At 40.7% G+C, this 20,276-nt stretch overlaps 1 protein-coding gene across 2 annotated transcripts; it reads left to right on the plus strand.

The window, feature by feature from the left end:
- Nucleotides 1–7,979: 7,979 nt before the first annotated feature.
- Nucleotides 7,980–13,795, plus strand: LOC106004597 (spermatogenesis-associated protein 31D3-like). Of its 2 annotated transcripts, none has more exons than XM_013050638.2 (4): nt 7,980–8,235; nt 9,160–9,205; nt 9,785–9,845; nt 10,089–13,795. In XM_013050638.2, exons 1-4 carry the CDS (start codon nt 8,044–8,046, stop codon nt 10,267–10,269), a joined length of 480 nt encoding a protein of 159 aa, XP_012906092.1. In that variant the 5' UTR covers nt 7,980–8,043; the 3' UTR covers nt 10,270–13,795. The 2 variants fall into 2 exon arrangements, with proteins under 2 accessions (XP_012906092.1, XP_012906093.1); XM_013050639.2 differs by having other exon boundaries at nt 10,113–13,795.
- Nucleotides 13,796–20,276: the final 6,481 nt, after the last annotated feature.

Raw genomic sequence — 20,276 nt, forward strand, 5'->3', positions numbered from 1 at the left:
TGGACATTGCTGCTATAAACATTCGGGTGCACGTGCCCCTTTGGATCACTACGTTTGTATCTTTAGGGTAAATACCCAGTAGTGCAATTGCTGGGTCATAGGGCAGTTCTATTTTCAACATTTTGAGGAACCTCCATGCTGTTTTCCAGAGTGCTTGCACCAGCTTGCATTCCCACCAACAGTGTAGGAGGGTTCCCCTTTCTCCGCATCCTCGCCAACATCTGTCATTTCCTGACTTGTTGATTTTAGCCATTCTGACTGGTGTGAGGTGATATCTCATTGTGGTTTTGATTTGTATTTCCCTGATGCCGAGTGATATGGAGCACTTTTTCATGTGTCTGTTGGCCATCTGTATGTCTTCTTTGCAGAAATGTCTGTTCATGTCTTCTGCCCATTTCTTGATTGGATTATTTGTTCTTTGGGTGTTGAGTTTGCTAAATTCTTTATAGATTTTGGACACTAGTCCTTTATCTGATATGTCGGTTGCAAATATCTTCTCCCATTCTGTCAGTTGTCTTTTGATTTTGTTAACTGTTTCCTTTGCTGTGCAAAAGCTTTTGATCTTGATGAAATCCCAATAGTTCATTTTTTCCCTTGCTTCCCTTGCCTTTGGCGATGTTCCTAGGAAGATGTTGCTGTGGCTGAGGTCAAAGAGGTTGCTGCCCGTGTTCTCCTCAAGGATTTTGATGGATTCCTTTCTCACATTGAGGTCCTTCATCCATTTTGAGTCTATTTTTGTGTGTGGTGTAAGGAAATGGTCCAATTTCATTTTCTGCATGTGGTTGTCCAATTTTCCCAACACCATTTATTGAAGAGGCTGTCTTTTTTCCATTGGACATTCTTTCCTGCTTTGTCGAAAATTAGTTGACCATAGAGTTGAGGGTCTATTTCTGGGCTCTCTATTCTGTTCCATTGATCTATGTGTCTGTTTTTGTGCCAGTACCATGCTGTCTTGATGATGACAGCTTTGTAATAGAGCTTGAAGTCCAGAATTGTGATGCCACCTACTTTGGCTTTCTTTTTCAATATCCCTTTGGCTATTCGAGGTCTTTTCTGGTTCCATATAAATGGATTATTTGTTCCATTTCTTTTCTGGTTCCATATAAATGGATTATTTGTTCCATTTCTTTGAAAAAGATGGATGGTACTTTGATAGGAATTGCATTAAATGTGTAGATTGCTTTAGGTAGCATAGACATTTTCACAATATTTATTCTTCCAATCCAGGAGCATGGAACATTTTTCCATTTCTTTGTGTCTTCCTCAATTTCTTTCATGAGTACTTTATAGTTTTCTGAGTATAGATTCTGTGCCTCTTTGGTTAGGTTTATTCTTCTATATCTAATAGTTTTGGGTGCAGTTGTAAATGGGATTGACTCCTTAATTTCTCTTTCTTCTGTCTTGTTGTTGGTGTAGAGAAATTCAACTGATTTCTGTGCATTAATTTTATATCCTGACACTTTACTGAATTCCTGTACAAGTGCTAGCAGTTTTGGAGTGGAGTCTTTTGGGTTTTCCACATATAGTATCATTTTTAACATGGGTCCCAGTTAATTACATTAGCTAGATTCGGGAAAAGAGCCTTAAATAACTTTAGGATTTATGGTAATTTCTATATATAACATGAAAAGGGAGGGAGAGGGTGTATAATTCCTTCTTTAACACAGTACTTTTATAAACTTCATTTTAATCCCAAACCCCTAAGGCCTTAAAGGCCTTAAAGTTATGGGCAATAACTTTCAAATGCAATGGAAAATAGAGGACATTTTCTTCAATAATAGTCATGATTTTTCCTAACCAAAGTGTCTCTTCCCTCCCAACCTAGGTTTCCTTTTTAAAATAATTCTACTGTGAGACTTTTAACTATTTTACATGGCTAATTAAATGTTAAATGAAATAGTGTATTGGTGAAAATACTAATACTTCTTGAGTTATGTGCCATCATTGCATAATATACTTGCAGATACCCTGATGGGACCTTGCAGGTACCTCTGGTCTAGTGGGCCAACTCTCTACAAGGCCCCTTATCACATCACAATCTATGCTTTAGTGGGTGGGTCTCATCTCACAGCTGGTCGATCTAGACCTTATAATCACTCCTAAGAACTGAACTTTCCTGTCCTTGGTCAGATAGACACCAATATAGTGGTGCTCTATTAAATAGAACTTTAATAAAACTATAGCACTTTTTAGAATCTCTTTGCCTCTGTGAGGTCACTTACATAGCAACAGGAACAAGGGCACATACTACCCCATGTTTTAAGTTTACAATAAGAACTGAGAGTCAGTCCTTTGTGCCTCAACCTGTTTCAGAGGGAGGCCATTCTGCCATAAAAGGGACTTGACATGAGTTCTCTCAGCCTTCTTTTCTTCTACTGCAAAATGCCACCTTTCCTCTGTCCCTCAACCAATGAATGCCTCAGGGAAATTCCACTATAGCTCACCATTTCCAGTTAGTGAGTTGCAATGAAGATTCTGACTCCATTTTTTGATGTTTGATGTTGATAACTTTTAAGCCTAGCTTCACTCTACCTTTTGTGCCCCACATCTGGGTTAGCTTATAAAAACCCTAGGTACTTTCTCCTTTGGCACTCTGAAAGGAAATTAATATTACACAAGCCCCTATATGTACACAGGTGGGCCCAACCCCATTCCCAACTACAATAAAAACTCAGGCCAGTCCCCTTTTCTGTCTCCCTCAAGGAATTCTGAACTTCAATAATGTAAGTAATGAATACTTTTATACCTTCTTGGTGTGTGTGTATTTGGTGTCATAACTTGACATCACAACTAATAGAGGTGGGAGGGAGTCCAATAGCCTTTGCAAGTGACCATAACAAGAGTCCTATCTAGTTCACTTTAAAGCTCCAGTCTCATAGCTGATTTAAAATGATCATATATCCATCACCAATGAGGCTTTAGTTCTAGGACATTAAAGTATGAGTGTGTGCATGTGTGTGTGTGTGTGCATGAACATGGGTCTGTTCTATGTATGTACATGCACACACATGCATGAATACTTGTGGTCTTTTACTCCTCCTCCCTATCTCCATCTTCAAGTTAGGACTGGCTAGCAGGTTTTCTGGGGATCATCTGTTCTCCTTTCTTCACAAAACCTACCTTCATTCATGTCAGGTGCCAAGAGAAAGAATAGGGAGCAAAGGAACAAATGTTAACTGGGTGTGTGACTGAAATTCTGTTACTATTTACCCCTGCTTCTCTGACTAACACTGCCTGGCCTCAATGCCATCTGAATGATAGGGGTTCAAATGCTGGCTCTCTCATGAGACACATCTATTGGTTCTATGACGTCCTCCCCATTGCATGATTCCATTTTCTTTTCTTTTCTTTTCTTTTTTTTTTTTTAAGATTTTATTTATTTATTTGACAGGCAGAGATCATAAGTGGGCAGAGAAACAGGCAGAGAGAGAGAGGAGGAAGCAGGCTCCCTGCTGAGCAGAGAGGAGGCTCCCAGGACCCTGAGATCATGACCTGAGCCGAAGGCAGAGGCGTTAACCCACTGAGTCACCCAGGCACTCCACATGATTCCATTTTCATTCCCTTTTCCTCCTACTCTCAACAGTAATGCATAGCCTTTTGGCTTCTGGGGTCATTTTGTGTGGTAAGCATCTCTCCTCAGATGGCTATAGGAAGGAGACTCAAGCCGAGCTACTTTTTGCAATGCCAGAGGGAGCACAGGTACCCTTGCCATGCCAAGGGTAGGAGTGCAGACGATTCTCCTGCCCACCCAGCTCGATTGGTTGTTATTGGGGCAGATGTAATAATATTCACCTAATATTCCATATGCTTCCCTTTATTTCCCAGTCCCTTCTGGAGTTAGGGAGGACTTCTGCCTAGATTTGACCAAAGGTCTAAGTAGAAAGTCCATGTGCTATATATGGTCAGAGGCCACTAAGAGAAGGTATGAACTCTCTGTACTCTATTCTCTTTCACTGGCCACTCAGAAGTCCACATGCTAGGATGGCAGGATCACAAGGTGGCTCAGCCTGGAATGCCAAGCAACTATGTGGAATAGGATCCCTCACCAGTCATGAAAGACATAGTGTGTGCACAAGAAATAAATCTTTGTAATTTAAGCCACTGAGATTTGGAGGTTAATTTGTCACCACAGCAAAACCTACCTTCCTATCCATCTAGTATTCTATCTAGGCAAATATTTATATATAATTATTTTGTATATAGATATTTATTATATGAATTCATATAAATATATACTTATTACCTTTAGTTATGTGTTCCATATATGGTAGGAATAAGTTATATATATTATATAAAAACTGAATGTTTTATATAATAAATAGTATTACATAAAATATAATACATTACTCTAATATAATCAATATCATTAATATTAATAAAATAAATAATTAAATAACTTAAAATAAGCACTGTCTTAAATCAGGACTATCACTAGTTAGAAAGCAAGTAAATTAGTAATACACAATCATCACACCCATTGCAAAACAGACATCAGAGCACACACAGAAAAGTGACTCACTGTACAATTAATTCAAAAATGATACACAAGAGAATTTTTAAAACTTAGAAAAGAGAGACATCTAGAAAATGATGATGATAACACATAACATCCCCATATATATCTGTAAGTCACAGCCCAAAGGGTAAAAATCTCAGGGAGCTCAGTGAGTTAGTTTATAACTCACTTATTATGTAGGAGAGCCTGCCCTCCTCTTTATGGTAGAATGGGGCCCAGAAGTTGTGTGAAATTCAGTATTCTGATCTAAAAATGTGGGTCTGCAGATAAGAAGTAACAAGGGAACAAGGTTGTGTTCTGGTGAATTGGCCATCAACACCTAGAAAGGAGACAGCAAATTTAGTTGTCAGCCTAAGGCATCTGCAGAGCAGCAAAAACACAACTGTAGTTTCATACACTAAACTGTGTTCACAGTGAGGAGCTTGCCTCCTGCAGAAGGCAGGAATCCTGTTTAATAATTTGTGTTTAAAAAGGTATCAAATTAGAGATCATATTTTATTAAAATTCATATAAAAAGTAGTCACTTCAAAAAAGATTAGTGCTAAAGGAGATATATCAACATTTCACTTTTGTTCTCACAGCTCTGACTCCACTGTCCCCTCCAAATGTGGAGATTATATAGCCGTGTTCCTCAAGAACTGGAATGTAGGAAACATCACCCCTTCCTAACCCTGCCTCATTCCCTTTTAAGCTCCAGAGTAGTGAATAATCATTTACCAGTAAGACCTTTGGAATAACATTCAGTTCAATATGGTTTCCTTCACAAAATTACCTTCAAGAACTGGAAAGGGTGTGAGATTTTTCCTATCTGCAAGCTAACAGGTTATCCTGCCAAGTTTCATGGATGAGGGCAGAAGACCCAAAACTCCTGGGTCATAGATGAAGGCCAGTTTATAACTCACAGCAACAGCAGTAGCTAGAGTATTGGCATTTTTGTGGTAGTTCCATGAAGCCCAATTCCCACAGGGTGATGTGAAGAGAGCAAGAAGATACCTGTGCACACAGAGGGTTGCATTACAAGAGAGGAACCTGGAGCTTAGGGAACTTGAATCTTTTATAATGAGCACTAGGCATGCCTTCCCTTTATTCCAGAGGGAGACATCATCTTTATTATATTGGACAAGAAGCATGCCTGCCCTTTACTCCTGAGGGAGACACTATCTCTATCTACTAAGACACTTCTAGATATAAATATCCCTGAAAAGACAGCCTGAAACAAAGGGCAGGAAATGCCTCACTGATAAGATGTGCAGAAACACAACAGATGCTTTTGTCTTCCAAACGTTGTTGAGAAAAATATAAAATCTAAAAAGTTTTTGGAAACAAAAGATAATACAGAGGCTTCCAGATTGTACTTCAGTTAGCATCCCAGCCCACAGTCAGTCTAAATGATGACATTTGAGGCCTGCTGAATGCTGATCTGCCATAGTGACTGGAACCTAAACACCCTGGACAAAGAATAAGAAATTTAATGCCCTCATCAACTACCCAACTCCATGCACATAAACAATAGAATATAACTTTTTTGAGAGCTGCGTCTGTCTTATTCATTGCTATATCCTCAAGTTCCTAAAACAGCCCCCAGCATATAAGAGACATTCAGTATTTACTGACGAATGCATGGATGAGGTTGACCTCATAACTTTTCAAGGATATTGGCAGCAACATACATTTTTCTGACTAAATCACGATAGAAGGAAGTTCATCTGATTAAATCAGAAAGTATGTGAACTACACCCTGAAACTTCTATTTTGCTCTACAGCTCTTCAGAGTTTAAAAAGAGGGAATTCTTTGAATACATATAATTTTTCTTGAAGGTGTATGCATTTGATTTTATTTAATACAAAGCTTTCTCTATTTTTGCTATGTTTATGAACAGATGGAACTAAGACAGTGGAAAGGGGTGAACGTGGGAGGGGAGGGACAAAACCACAGTGTCGGTCTGTGTGAGATTAAAGAAGTAAGTCATCAAGGTTACAGACAAGTAGGGAAGTTTCAAGTATACATAATCCCCCTCTGAAGAAATAAAATAGATGACCATGGGGAAGAAAAGGGCACAATAAAGAAGAGACAGTTACTGCAGTCAGCTGGTTCCATAGTCCCAAGAGCCTGGTTATCCTATAGAATGCTCTGGGTGAGGTGGGGGTGGGGGGCAGTTCTTAACCCTGAGAGGAGATTGACAGCACAAGGAGAAAAAACTCAATTCCCTTTTATACAGAATGTATTCTCTTGTATTCTCACCTCAGCTAATTTACTCACAGCTGGTTTAGAGATGCCAACTTACTGCCAAATCAGTAAATATCAACTCAGGATTTACTGTTTGTAATTTATCACAATTTCCCAGGAGCCAATTGTAGGAATAGTGTATAACAATATGCCAACTAAGTGAGGAGCAAATGGAAAAGGGAAAGAATCTTTAAAATCAATGAGGCTTTTTTTTTGTTGTGTTGTTTGCTTTGAATTAAGATCAATATACCTAATCAAAGAAGGTAAGTACCTTTAATAGGTGTCTTCTACAGCAGTAGTTGGGAAATACTGCTGCACATAAGCAGAGTCCAATCTCAAGTTCTAAAATCTATATTTATTTAATAACCATAAAGAGTAGTTGAAGGTTATCTAAAATATGAAGTTAAAGTCTGCATGGGTGGCTCAGTCGGTTAAGTGGCCACCTCTTGGTTTTGGCTCAGGTCATGATCTCAAAGATTGTGAGATCCATTGGACTCCATGCTCAGTGGGACATCTGCCTGAAGATTATCTCTCTTTGCCCCTCTCCCCCACTCATGCATGTGTGTGTGTGTGTGTGTGTGTGTGTGGCACATCCCCAAAGATATTATGCAGTTTCTCTCCTAACTTCAGAAAAGTGCTACAGACTTAACACTCCAAGATCATTTGAAAGTTCAATTATTTATTTTGTTTTATACTGATTTTAGTTTTGAGAATATTTAATGGTAAATTATTGATTTTAATTAAGTTAGCCTCTCTGAAGATCCTAAAGGTTAAAACAAAAAATAAAATTTGCTATGCAACATGTTCAAAACTAAATAATAAGGTATATATCTGCAGTCAGGTAAGGCAAATACATTCTATAGGAAAGATGGATTTGAGAACATATGTCATCCTGAGTGTAAATGTCAGAGTACAAGCAAAAATTCCAGGCATTTTTGCAGACTTGCAAGGCAATGGAACTGGTAAGACCCAAGTTAAGGTCTCTTAATGGTAAAGAGGGACCCAGGTAATTAATATGTGGGTTATAGATGGAACAAACTGAAAATTTTATAAAGGTAAGTATATGATATAATGAAAATATGTATAAAAATAGGATGCCAGAGTAGGGTAGACCTGAAGGACCTAGGAAAGGTGGAGGGGTCTTCTGGGCTGGTGGGTGGGGGAGGGGCAATGGAACATCCTCTTTGAATCTCACCTCCCCCACCCTCAGAAACTCTTTGTGACAGTGCTCTGTGATGTAGGCCTGGGGAGGATATATATTCAGTGTGTGCACAGTATAGGCTGTCTTGTGATTCAGACAATGAAGTTCAAACACTGGAATGTTCTCTCATTTCTGAATAGCAATACTAAACCATGTCTGAGCTTTGGCTCAACATGCTTGGAGACTGATCCCAACTTCACCTTCCTGTGTGGGTTGGGATTGCTCCTTCTGTTCCTGTGCTACCTGGTGGGGATTCCATTTCCAACTTGGAAAACCAAAACTACCCAAAAGGTAAGAAATCCTTGTGGGGGCTGGACGGTGGTGGTGCTCAACACTGATTATTATAGTTTCCATTCCTAATCCCAAATTTTATTCATTTTTTTTTTTTTTAGAGATTTAATTTAAGAGAAAGCAGGAGAGCACAAGTGGGGTAGAGCACAGATGGAGAGCTAGACAAGGAGTGCAATGTGGGGCTAGATCCCAAGATCCTGGAATCCTGGCCTGAGCCCAAGGCAGACACTTAACCAACTGAGCCAATCAGGCTCCCTAATCCCAAGTTTTAAAATGAGTTTGGTAGAGTCAGAGAAACACCTAAAACAGGAAGTCTTAAGAGAACAGACATTCGTTCCTCTAGGAAAAGAGGCCTGGCAGGGGTAAGGGTTAAGGAAGGACTTGGGTTTCTACTTGAAACTCACAGTCTGTCTGGGTATGGTGGTGGGTCTTGGGTAAAATCCCAAACACAGAGATTCTTTAGTCCGGAAATGCATTATTTTGAGAGTATGAGGTCTGTGTAAGAGAACAATTTCCCAGCAGCTCATCATGAGTCACATTCCCATGTCCAGCATCACTCGATCAAGACTTCCTTCATGCTGGGCTGATCAGTGCTGAGCCTCTGAGAAGAGAGTAGGGTCTGAGCTATGAGTAGGATACAGGGTCCTACCTGAGGTAGCACAGATGTGATTGTTGGACTTCATTTTCTATGTTCTCATAGAACAAAGGACTTCTGACTGAGAATTTCAAGTGTGGACCTCCCAGACAAAATTCTCCTCTGAATGTTTCAAAGAAGTAAATATTGAGAACATTTTATCACCTTAAAAACTGAAAAAAGCAAGGAACACAAAGTTCTATTAATTAAAGTCATAGTATTCTTAGATAAAGAATGTTTCCATTTCTGAGATAAGAGTAAGACCCCCCTCATTCTTATTTTTGTTCTAGCATCAGGGCAGAGCCAAGAGGAAGAGAAAAGGTGGGACTCTGAAAGGTAAGGGTCTGCCTATTCCACCTGAGCTCTCCAAGAATGACCCTTGCTGTCCTCTCCATAAGGGCTCAGGTCCATGATCTCTGAGGATGCAGCTCCTGGATACATTCCCCCTCAGAAAACAGAGGCCTCAGAGGAGAGGCTCATGGAAAGGTAGCCAGAGTGCAAAATCCTTCTCAGATTCCCTGCTCTGACTATTACTGAGCATGAAGCAGTGATATCTGAACAATGAGTGTTGCCCATTAGGTGGCCGTGTGAGAGGTCAAGGGTCAGAACTTCTGTCTCCTAACTTTGTGAAAGCTTTGTGACATCATGGATACTCAGGATTTTTCCCTGAGGTAACCACTGACTTTTGTGCTTCACGGAGGTTGTCTGATCATCACATGGAAAAATTTACATGAAAGTACATTATACATGAAGAAAGATTACTAACCGGCTTCACATCATTGGCCATGTGCCCTCATCTATTGATTATTGAGGCTTTCAGAGTCCCAACATGCCAAGGCTGTCCCATAAGGGGAATCCTGTATTATTACCTATGTTTCTACTTTCACTATATAACTCATTCTCCTGTTTCCCCAGATGACAGATGGTACCAACGGGAAGTAGAGGAGACCCGGAAGCTGATCTCTGTTTTAAGAAGGTGACCAGTCTTTCCCCTTCTATCCTATTGCCTCTTAGAGCACGTTTTATGCAATTGCAGGATTCACTGCAGTCTGTCATACCATGGGAGGGGGTTTCCATAGGAACAGATATTGGGGTGAAGGCTACTGAGTACACTGTCAAGTCATAAAGGTGGGGCATTGTAAAGGGGCATCAGGCTTCAGGTGGCCCCTCCCTTGTCAGGCCTGCATGTCCTCATCCCCTTGTTCTGGTCCTACTGCAGCTTTGTACCTCCTGTCTCCTGCAGCCCCCTTGATGGCATCATGATACTATCCATTTTCATCAGCCATTATGTCCAGACCCCTCCTGTGAGGTATGTAATAGCACAACTGCTGAGATCAATCAGCTGCTGTTCCTGCAGGCTCTGGAAGATTCTACTCCCTTGGCTTCCACAGCTCATGTGACTTCTTCATCGTTAACTCTCTCCCCTGACTTCTCAGCAGTCCCTCAAGGGGACCGGATATCAGCTTCTTTGCCTGAGCCTTCCCGGCCATCTGCCTCCATCTTCTCACCTGACCCAGTGATCCCTGTGGCAGACTTTTTCCCACCCGCACCACCAGGTGATTCTTTGCCACCAAAGCCTTTTCCTCCCATGGATTCCAAATTCCCAAGGGACCATTACCCATCCCAGCCCCTTGCCTTTCCTCCTATCCCACTACATCATGCCCATAGAGTTACCATATTGTCCAAACAGAGACAGTGTTTCTAAATACCACTTCTCTCTGGACCCTACCCTTTCGCAAGATGTCAGTCCCTTACTGAGGTTGTCCCAGAGGGTGAATCCCACTGAGACCTTTGTTTGTCATCACACACCACCAACCCGGTCTGCTTCACCACTGCCAGACTGCAATTTATCTGTGACTCAATCTAAACTGATTTCCATCTCAAGGAAGCCTGTTCCAGAGAGCTCACACCCACAGAGCTCTTGTGGGTTGTCTACTTATGTCCCAGCAATCACAGGCATTGACCCCTCCAGCTTGTCAATTTTAGACCTCCCTTGGTGGCAAACTCATGCCAAAGACTTCTTCCCTTCAACCCTGGCTCCACGTGATTTCCATTGAGTTTCTGGCCCTCCATTCTTCAAAGACTTCCTCCAGAGGAGACCCTGCAACCAACCTTGCAGAGCCTGGTAACCTCTCACTTCTCAGCCCTGATGCCCTGGTACTTCTAGAGAAACAAGTTCAAAAGAGGTGTGACTTCCTCAAGTGGAAGGGAGCAAAGCTTTCTTTTCCAAAGCAAAGAGTTGCTGATAAGCATGATTTGGCATCCTCCCTTCCTTTCTGGAGCAGCAAAGACCAATCAAAGGAGCTGCCTATGCATCAGCAGTGTCCATATCCTACAACCTTGGAGGAGGGCCATTTACAGCAAACCCCCATCCAGTTCTTCTGGGGTCTCCAAACTCCGCATAGTGAGTCCTTCTTCTGTGCTACTGATGCCTCAGAAAACATCTCGAATGCCTCCCCAGAGCAGGAATCCCCAGTAGTTCCCCATCCGCTTCCTCCATCCTTGCCTGAGAACCCGCCTCAACTCCTGCCTCAAACCCAGCCCTACCTATCCCTCATGTCCAGCCCCAGGCCCACCTTCAATCCCCACTCCCAATCCTGCCTTGGTCCTCTACCTGACATCAAGATCTGTGGAGTGTGTTTTCACAGACCTCAAAATGATTCTGAGAGCCTCACGTCAACAGAAATGCAACATCTGGAATAGAACGTGTTACAGAAAGTACAGAAACGTGTGTGGCTTAGACTTACTGAAAATGTATAGCAGCTCACACCTCTCCCCTCATTGAATGTTTTACACACTTTACAGAAAGTCTATATCTGAGGAGGATCAAAGACAGATACAGTTTTCAGAAAATAATGATTAAGCCACTTTATTTCTTCACCGTTACTGTGTTACAGTAGCTTAATCATTATTTGGAAGTCAGTGATCAGAGGATCCCACAGGTGGATGAACTCTGAATAGGAGTATTTTTTTAGGGGGAGGGGGTTGTTGTTCGGGTTGATCTTGGGCTTGTTGGGGTAGAATTAAAGAATACCCTAGATGATGCTGAAGAATCTGTCCTGTGAGTCACATTAAACCCTGACATTGAGGTTTCCCACTGGAAGTGCTTCCCTTCCCTGGGTGTTTCTTCAGGCTGCTGGACTGAGGATGTTTTTTGCAGAACAAAAGCATCACTTAGCTGTTAGTGGTAGGAATATTGACCGAAGGCAGCAACCACCTTCTAGGATAAGACACCCTTGAAGAAGTGAAAAGGTGAAAGAGGGACCTTGCTGGTAGAACAAAAGTTTATGTCTAATCATCCCCTTCACAGGACCCTGTCCCTCTCTCCTCCTTCCTCAGTCTGATCCAGAAACCACCACTTGACGCAGACTAGAGCCTGGCACAGCCTACCGATGCCTTATACCAAAAAGGCATGGTTCTGTTCCTTGAGTATGCAAGCAATACCTGCAGGCTGTCAGGAATGGCATCCCCTTTGGGGGAAGGTGATCTTGGTGCCTGCCTTCCATCCACGCTCAATGACAATATATAAGATACGGCCTTTACTATGGCTAGGATGGCGGTTTGCCACCTTCAATATTCACGGCCTTAGTGGAGCCATGGTAGCTCTTCCCCAAAAGACGTGCAACTTATGAACCAGAGGTAAGTTCTAGACTGTGTACCAGGATACAGATGTTTGGAGGCTTATCATGGAACTCAATGGAATGGTTATTTGGTGGGGGGGGGGTCCATGATGGCACACATTCCTACACTTACAACAGGGCTCTGGAGGGAAGGCAACTCCACCTCAGACTGGGACTCAGAACATCTGAGGTAGTCTTCTGGACAGACTCAGGACTGCTCAGGGTTAAAACAAAAAAACAAATGTCCATGACCTCTCTCACTACCATACTTGTAGCTTCTTGTCCAGGTTATCATTGACCCTATGCTATTTGAATGTTGTGGTCACAGAAAGAATGCATGTTTGATGCTGTGGAGGCCCTGAGGGGGATAATAAAGTGGGAAGGGGCCCTGGTCAGGGAGCCTGAAGAGGTGAGGAAGGGGGTACAGGAGGCTCTAACATCTATGCTGACAGACCAGCTAGTAACCCCACCTGCTGATTCCTATATAATCTCATTTTAGAATCCATTATGGCCAATCCAGTGCACTTTGTGCCACCCTATAGAGCTTATCAGGAATACTACTGCCATCAGGAATCCTATAGTCTGACATTCTGTCCTTCTGCCTCATGCCCCTGTCCTTCCAGCTTATGTGTCCCTGTTAATTTTTCTACTCCACCTCATCCACTTTCCACTTCTTGCCTATCCAGCAAGGCCTTATTCTTCCTTTCCTCACTGATAGCTTGTCGGGTAACCAACATTTAAAAAGCACCAGTCCAGCATAGGAAATAGAGTCCATGGTACTGGAACAGTGTTATCTGGTGACAGATGGTAGCTGCAGTTGTGGTGAGCACAGCACAGCATAGAGTTGCATACCTCACACTAATGTGATATTGTATCAGCCATTCTTCAATTAAAAAACAAAACAAAAAAAAACAAAACAGACTCTAGTACAAGTGGACGACCCCATCTAATCCCCTTCAGTCCTTCCTGTCTGGCAAAATCCTGTCTCTCTGCCTTTTTAAGAAATGCCTTTCTGTATGTAACTGATTATTGTTGGATTAAATCTCCCATGTCAAACTGAGTCTACTCACAACTGAGTCTACTGATGTCACATGAAATTCAGCCCCAGCACTACCTGGAAATCATTCATTCATTCCACAAATACTTATCCGAGACCTACTAACTTGAACAAAACAAATGGCGTTAGGTCACTATTTCCTTAGTACATTCTCTCCTCAGTGTTCTCAGATCTAAGTTATTTTATTTTACTTTTAATTTCATTTGAGAGAGAGCATGAGCACAATCAGGGAGACTGGCAGAGGTAGAAGGAGAAGCAGGCTTTCTGCCAAGCAAGGAGCAGGACTCAATCCCAGGACACAAGGGTCATCACCCAACTGAGAGACACCCAGGTGGCCCTCAGATCTATTTCCAATTTCCTTTACTTTCCTCAAACTTAGGCCATCTTCACTTGCCCAGCGGATGTGCTGGATCACAGCTCACAGAGGAGCAAGAAAGCAGTGATGGAGTTTCTCACAAAACAAAACAAAAGAAACCCAAATCTTTCCAAAAAATATCTCCCCATTCTTCATTTTCCTCTTTCTTCCTGTTTATGGAAAGAGGTTACCTTCCCAATCTCAAAGGAAATACACTTTCTTAATGTCTTTATTGAGAGAGAGCTAACTTCTTGTCTTGATGGGCTGATCTACCCTTGCCAGGTCTCCTTCTGACCCCTCCTCCCTGTCCTTATGAGGCGCCCAACAACTTCTTTTTAATGGTTTTTACTACAGAAATGTTTATCCTTGTCCAAGGGCACACAGAACAATATAACTTCCCACATATCTGCCACCCAATTTGCACTATTATCATTGGGTGGGTGTGATACACTGTGATTAAAATGCAAAGGCCCAGTAAAACACCTTGCCATGCATCTCTGAGACATATGCTATGTGTTCATGTTAAAGCTCCCACATTTCTTGGATGTTTATCACCTGTGCTACACACTTATTCACAACAGGTGTATGCAGCATTGGTGACAAAAAGGCACTGGGCTTTAGAGGCTTTGGTAATCAGTTCTGCTCTGCCTTATAGTCAACCCTGAGAAGCCATTTGAGTGAATTTCTCAACCCCACAGAAAAAGTAATCTTATGGAGCAAATTCAGGGCAGAATTTCACTGTCCTTTAATCACCCAGTAACTGTAATATGCAAAAAATATAGAAGAACACCATATATGTTGTTAAAGACTTGACATTGTGTGTTTTCAAATATTTAGAAGAAAAATATGTCCTGTTACTTTTCAAATAAACTACTGTGTTTCACCTATAATGGAGTAGATCAAATACTCCCCTCTTTCCCAAAATGGCATTAAAAGTAAAAGATTAGATGAAAACTGCTCAATATCATTAACCATCAGAAAAATGCAAATCAAAATCAGTATTTGCCAAAATTTCACACCCCCAAGGATGGCTAAAATCAAAAAGAATACAAATGTTGGTGGGAATGTGGAGAAATTAGAACCCCCACACAATGTTGGTGAGAATGAAAAATGGTACAGCAATTTTAGAAAACAGTATGGCAGTTGCTCAAAATGTTAGACATAGGGTGAACGAACATAGGACCCAGCAGTTCCACTCCTTGGTATATACTCACGAGAAATGAAAACATAGGTCTACACAAAAGCCTGTAAACAGGGGTGCCTGGGTGGCTCAATGGGTTAAAGCCTCTGCCTTTGGCTCAGGTCATGATCCCAGGTGTCCTGGGATCGAGCCCCGCATCAGGCTCTCTGGTCAGCGGGGAGCCTGCTTCCTCCTCTCTCTATCTGCCTGCCTCTCTGCCTGCTTGTGATCTCTGTCTGTCAAATAAATAAATAAAGATCTTTAAAAAAAACCCTTATAAACAAATGTTTGTAGTTATCTTATGAAAAGGTCAAAAGATGGAAACAATTCAAACATCTGTCAACTGAGAAATGGATAAATAAAATATAACATATCCTTATGATATAATATCTTTTGGAATAAAAAAGCCCAATCCATGCCACAAGAGGGATGAACCTTGAAAACATGTTAAATGAAAGAAGCCAGTCACTAATGACCACATATGATTCTATTCACATGAAATATCCAGAATAGGGAAATCTAGAAGCAGAAAGGAGTTCATCTTAGAGCTAGAGGGAGGAGGGGAGAGGAGAATAATAGCAAAAGGTTGCAGATTTGTTTCTCTTAAGTCATGACAACATTTTAAAATTCACTGCTGTGAAGCATATACTGAAAATCAAGGAATTATACATGTTAATTGGGTGAATTTTATGATATGTGAGCTGTATTTCAATAAAGGTTTTAAAACAAAGTATTTAAAAATAAATGCTTAAAGATGACAAGAAGGGAAGCATAAAGGCCAAAGGTTGTCAACACATTTTTGGAAGATGGAAGTCTGGTGGAGGACTGGTAACTGACTAGCAGAGCAAACAAAGAACTGACAAATCAATTCACACTGCAAAACCCAGGAGAGGAGCAACCTGGTGGCACTAGAGAAAAAGGAAATTAGGTGTTCCGTGTTAGTAAACAATGTTGATGTTGAATTTTTGTTCTTTGTTGTTTGTTTTATATTGTATATAATTTCTAAAAATTTTTTTTGAGTTGGGGTGCTCTTTGTCAAATTTGTAAAACCTTGTTGAAATGTTAGCATGTTTCAAATGTGCAGAGAAGATTCCACGTTTCTTGCATTGGACAAAACTTGAGACAACTGTTTTAAAGTTGGCATTGCACACATCTGGGGTTGGGTATGGTGGAGGCAGTAGCTTCTGGAATCAAAGCAAGAAGTCTCAAAGGTTGGGTTAAATTTATTTTAAAAATATATTTGAAAATAAAGTTGTGGAAAAGTCACATAGATGGTAAAGCCATATACCCTTTATCCAGATTTACCTATTAAGATTTTGATCTGTTTACAATCTCTCTCTCCTTTTCTCCTTCCCCTTCTCTCTCTATAGGAAAACATATATATGCCTATGTAAACTGTGCATGCATTCTTAAATATTTGAGAATACATTTCATGCATCATGCACCTTCTCCCTGAATATTTCATAGTGTATTTCTTTTTCTTTTTTTTTTTAAGATTTTACTTATTCATTTGACAAAGAGAGGGATCACAAGTAGGCAGAGAGGCAGGCAGAGAGAGAGAGGAGGAAGCAGGCTCCCTGCTGAGCAGAGAGCCCGATGCGGGACTCGATCCCAGGACCCTGAGATCACGACCCGAGCAGAAGGCAGCGGCTTAACCCACTGAGCCACCCAGGAGCCCCATAGTGTATTTCTTATTAAAAAGAATATTCTCTGACAGCACAGTTATCTCCTTCGGTAAATTTCACGTTGATGTAAAACTTTTAACTATTTCGCCCACTCAAATTCCATTTCTATCAATTCATCAAGTAATGTCCTGTATGTGTGTGTGTGTGTGTGTGTGTGTGTGTGTGTAAACCTCCTTACAGGATTTAGTCTAGTGTCACATACTACATCCAGTTGCTGAGAATCTTTAGTTTCCTTTAATTGGGATCAGTTTCTCAGCCTCTTTTAGAACAAGGCCAGGTTTGAAAAATCAATTCCATGTGCCATATTTATAACCCCTTCACACCTGGAAATTTTTTTGGGTGGAACTTACTTGCTCAGACTTTAAAGTATGTTTTTATAGTTGTGAGTCCTAGGGGCTTATTCAAAAACAATTCCAGAAATTCAAAGATATGTGGAAGGATTTTTTCTTAACAGACATACGTCCTGTAGTCAAGGGAGGGTATGTGAAGTGGGGCGGGCTTGAAGTCTATTTTCCTTTGGGAGAGACAATGGTGAAGCTGTGGACACAGGTTAAGAGGGAAAAGAAGGCTGTCATTACTGGCAAACCCTCGTCATATGGGAGGGAAAGGATTGGGTGTCTAGGGCCAAGACTGATTCATCAGCGAGGGAATGTAGGCAAGTCAAGTAAGGAAATGATACAGGGCTTAATTTCAACTGTTTATAATCTAAATAATGAAGCCATAATGGTTTCAACTATTAAATGACTAGGTACATGGGGAGAAGAAATAAATACATATAACCATCAACAATAATGACATTATCATTTAAAATTGGTAGAGATGACAATAAGGTATTTTGGTGAAAAGGTAAGGTATAAGGTATATGGGAAAAACACTTTTCATGGAAGAAATAAACATAGGTGTCATTCAAAAAACCAAAAGGTATTGCTAGGTATAGTTACAGTTGCGCTCATTAGACATTATGATGGAGGAGCCCACCTCCTAAATCAAGGTGAGTTTGGTCTGCTGTGATGCATCACACTTGCTCTGTAAGATAAAGGAACCTTTAAAAATGTTGGGAGGAAAAGGGGGACTTGACAGAGAGGAAAGAGGGAGCATCAGGGCGAGACACTATACCTGTGGTAGAGAACCTATAGGGCATGAATAGCCTAAGATGGATTTGGGGAAATGAAAGAATTACTAAAAGTTTTTAAATTGTTTTCCTCAGTTCCATGGATATGTTGTGCCCTTGTCTCCCTCTTGGTCATGCTTTCTGTTCCTTGGTACAGGCTATTCTGCTTTCTCATGCTTTTCAGTGAACCTTTTGAATACTTTTGAGGAGCTATGAGGGTGGGGCTACTTTTGAGGAGCTATGAGGGTGGGGCTGCTGAGTCTATTTCTGGTTTCATACAGGTTAAAATGCTTGAGGGAGAGCTGCAGCTGAAGGCAGAGTAGATCTTGAGAATGTAAATCCTGGGGTAGAGCAAACCTTTAGAGATGAATTGAGGTCCAAAGTGAGATCACCAAGCAGTGAGAAGGGTGTCAGGTAATATCAGGGTAACAGGGGACCGAGAACATTTCACTGAGGTAAATATATGATATGTGACTAGGTGGAGAAGGAAGGTAGGCTGGAGGCATCTAACAGGCCAGGAAGGATGGACACATCTGCTGGGCTGGATAGTGGGAGAAGCGTTGCATGTGAGTTTCTCTCTCCTGTGCTGTCTCCTTCCCAACACTCAGTTATCTTTGGTGTCTGAACTAAAGCCCTGTGATGTGGGCCTGGAACTCTAGTCTAGCACATGGATTCTCCATGCTCAGCTGCCTGAGGCAGGAGTGCATTTTCAGTGATGTAAATCATCTTTGTCTGAGAAGCCTTATTGCACCATGGCTGAACTCCAGTTACACTTGCTCAGTCTTCCCATCATTGCCTTCCTGGGTTGGGTGGGGTTCCTTTTCCTGGTGCTGTGCTACTAAAAGAGGAAACTGTGTTTAGCAGTATTTTGGAAATAGAAATTCAATCAGGTATTCAATCAGAGATACTAAATCTTTCTTTCCAAATAGATGAATTCAAAACAACTTCGAAATGATGTTTTTGCTGAATCTTACAAATACTAAGTAGTTTGTTTTTTAATTCTATTCTATTTTATTTTATGAGTCTCTATGCTCAGTGTAGAGCCCAAGTCAGGGCTTGAACTCATGACCCTCAGATTAAGACCTGAACTGAGACCAAGAGCCAGATGCTTAACCGATTGAGCCACCTAAGCACCCCTTCAGTTGTATTTTAATTTACATTTGGTTTAAAATATTTATTTTCTTTTGAGTCTTGCTTGGCCTGTGTATTAGTAGTGTGTCATTTAATCTAATCTAAACATATTGGGATTTCCAGCTATCTTTCTGTAGTTGATTCCTAGTTTAGGTCTATTATGGTCTGAAAACATACTGTGTGTAATTTCTATTTTATATTTGTTAAGGTGTGTTTTGTGGCCTTGAATATGGTCCATCTTAGCGCACATTCCATGTGAGCTTGAAAAGTATGTGTATTCTGTGGTTGGATGAGGTATTCTATAAATGTCAATTAGAGCAAGTTGATTGATGATGTTGTTTGGGGCAACTATATCTTTACTGGTTTTCTGCCTGCTGAATCTGTCAATTTCTGATAATGGCTGTTGAAATCTCCAACAATAACAGTGGATTCATCCATTTTTTCTTGCAGTTGTACCAGTTTTTGGCTCACATATTTTGACACTATGTTGTTACATATGTACCTGTTAAAGAGTGTTCTGTCTTCTTGGAGAATTGACCTCTTTGTTGTTGTGTAATGCTCTTCTTTACCCCTGATAATTTTTCTTGTTGTGAAGTTTGCTTTGTCCAAAAGTAATAGAGTGACTCCTGTTTTCTTTTCATTAGTGTTAGCATGGCACATTTTTCTCTGTCCCTTTGCTTTTAATCTATCTGTATCTTTGTATTTAATGTGGGTATTTTATAGGCAACATATAATTGGGTCTTGTTTTGGGGTTTTTTTTGTTTGTTTGTTTATTTGTTTTGTTTTTAATCTGCTCTGACAGTCTCCTCTTTTAATTGGTGAATTTAGACCACTTCCATTGAGTGATTTTTAAATATAGTTGGATTAATATCTCTCCCTTGTCCATACTATTTGCTATTCATTATACCTATCCTTTCCCTCTTTCTCTGTTTTTTTTTTTTTCTGGTTTTAAACAAGCATTATATATAATTCTATTTTCTCACTTTTGTTAGTCTATCAATTATTATGTTTAAAAATATTTTAGTGGTTATCCTAGAGTTTGTAATATACATTTACAACTACTCTAAGCCCACTTTCATATAATATTATATCACTTCATAGATAGTGCAGGAGTGTCCAATTCCTCCTGTCCCTTGTAACATTGATGCCATTCATTTCACTTATCCATATACTATAATCACCCAACACATTATCATTATTATTATTAGGTCAAATGAGAATAAGATGAATGAAAGTTTTATTTGACCCTGATTCATTCCTTCTCTTCC

The sequence above is a fragment of the Mustela putorius genome, unplaced genomic scaffold (assembly GCF_011764305.1).
Source record: "Mustela putorius furo isolate JIRA1106 unplaced genomic scaffold, ASM1176430v1.1 tig00000854_pilon_pilon_pilon, whole genome shotgun sequence".
Lineage (NCBI taxonomy): Eukaryota > Metazoa > Chordata > Mammalia > Carnivora > Mustelidae > Mustela > Mustela putorius.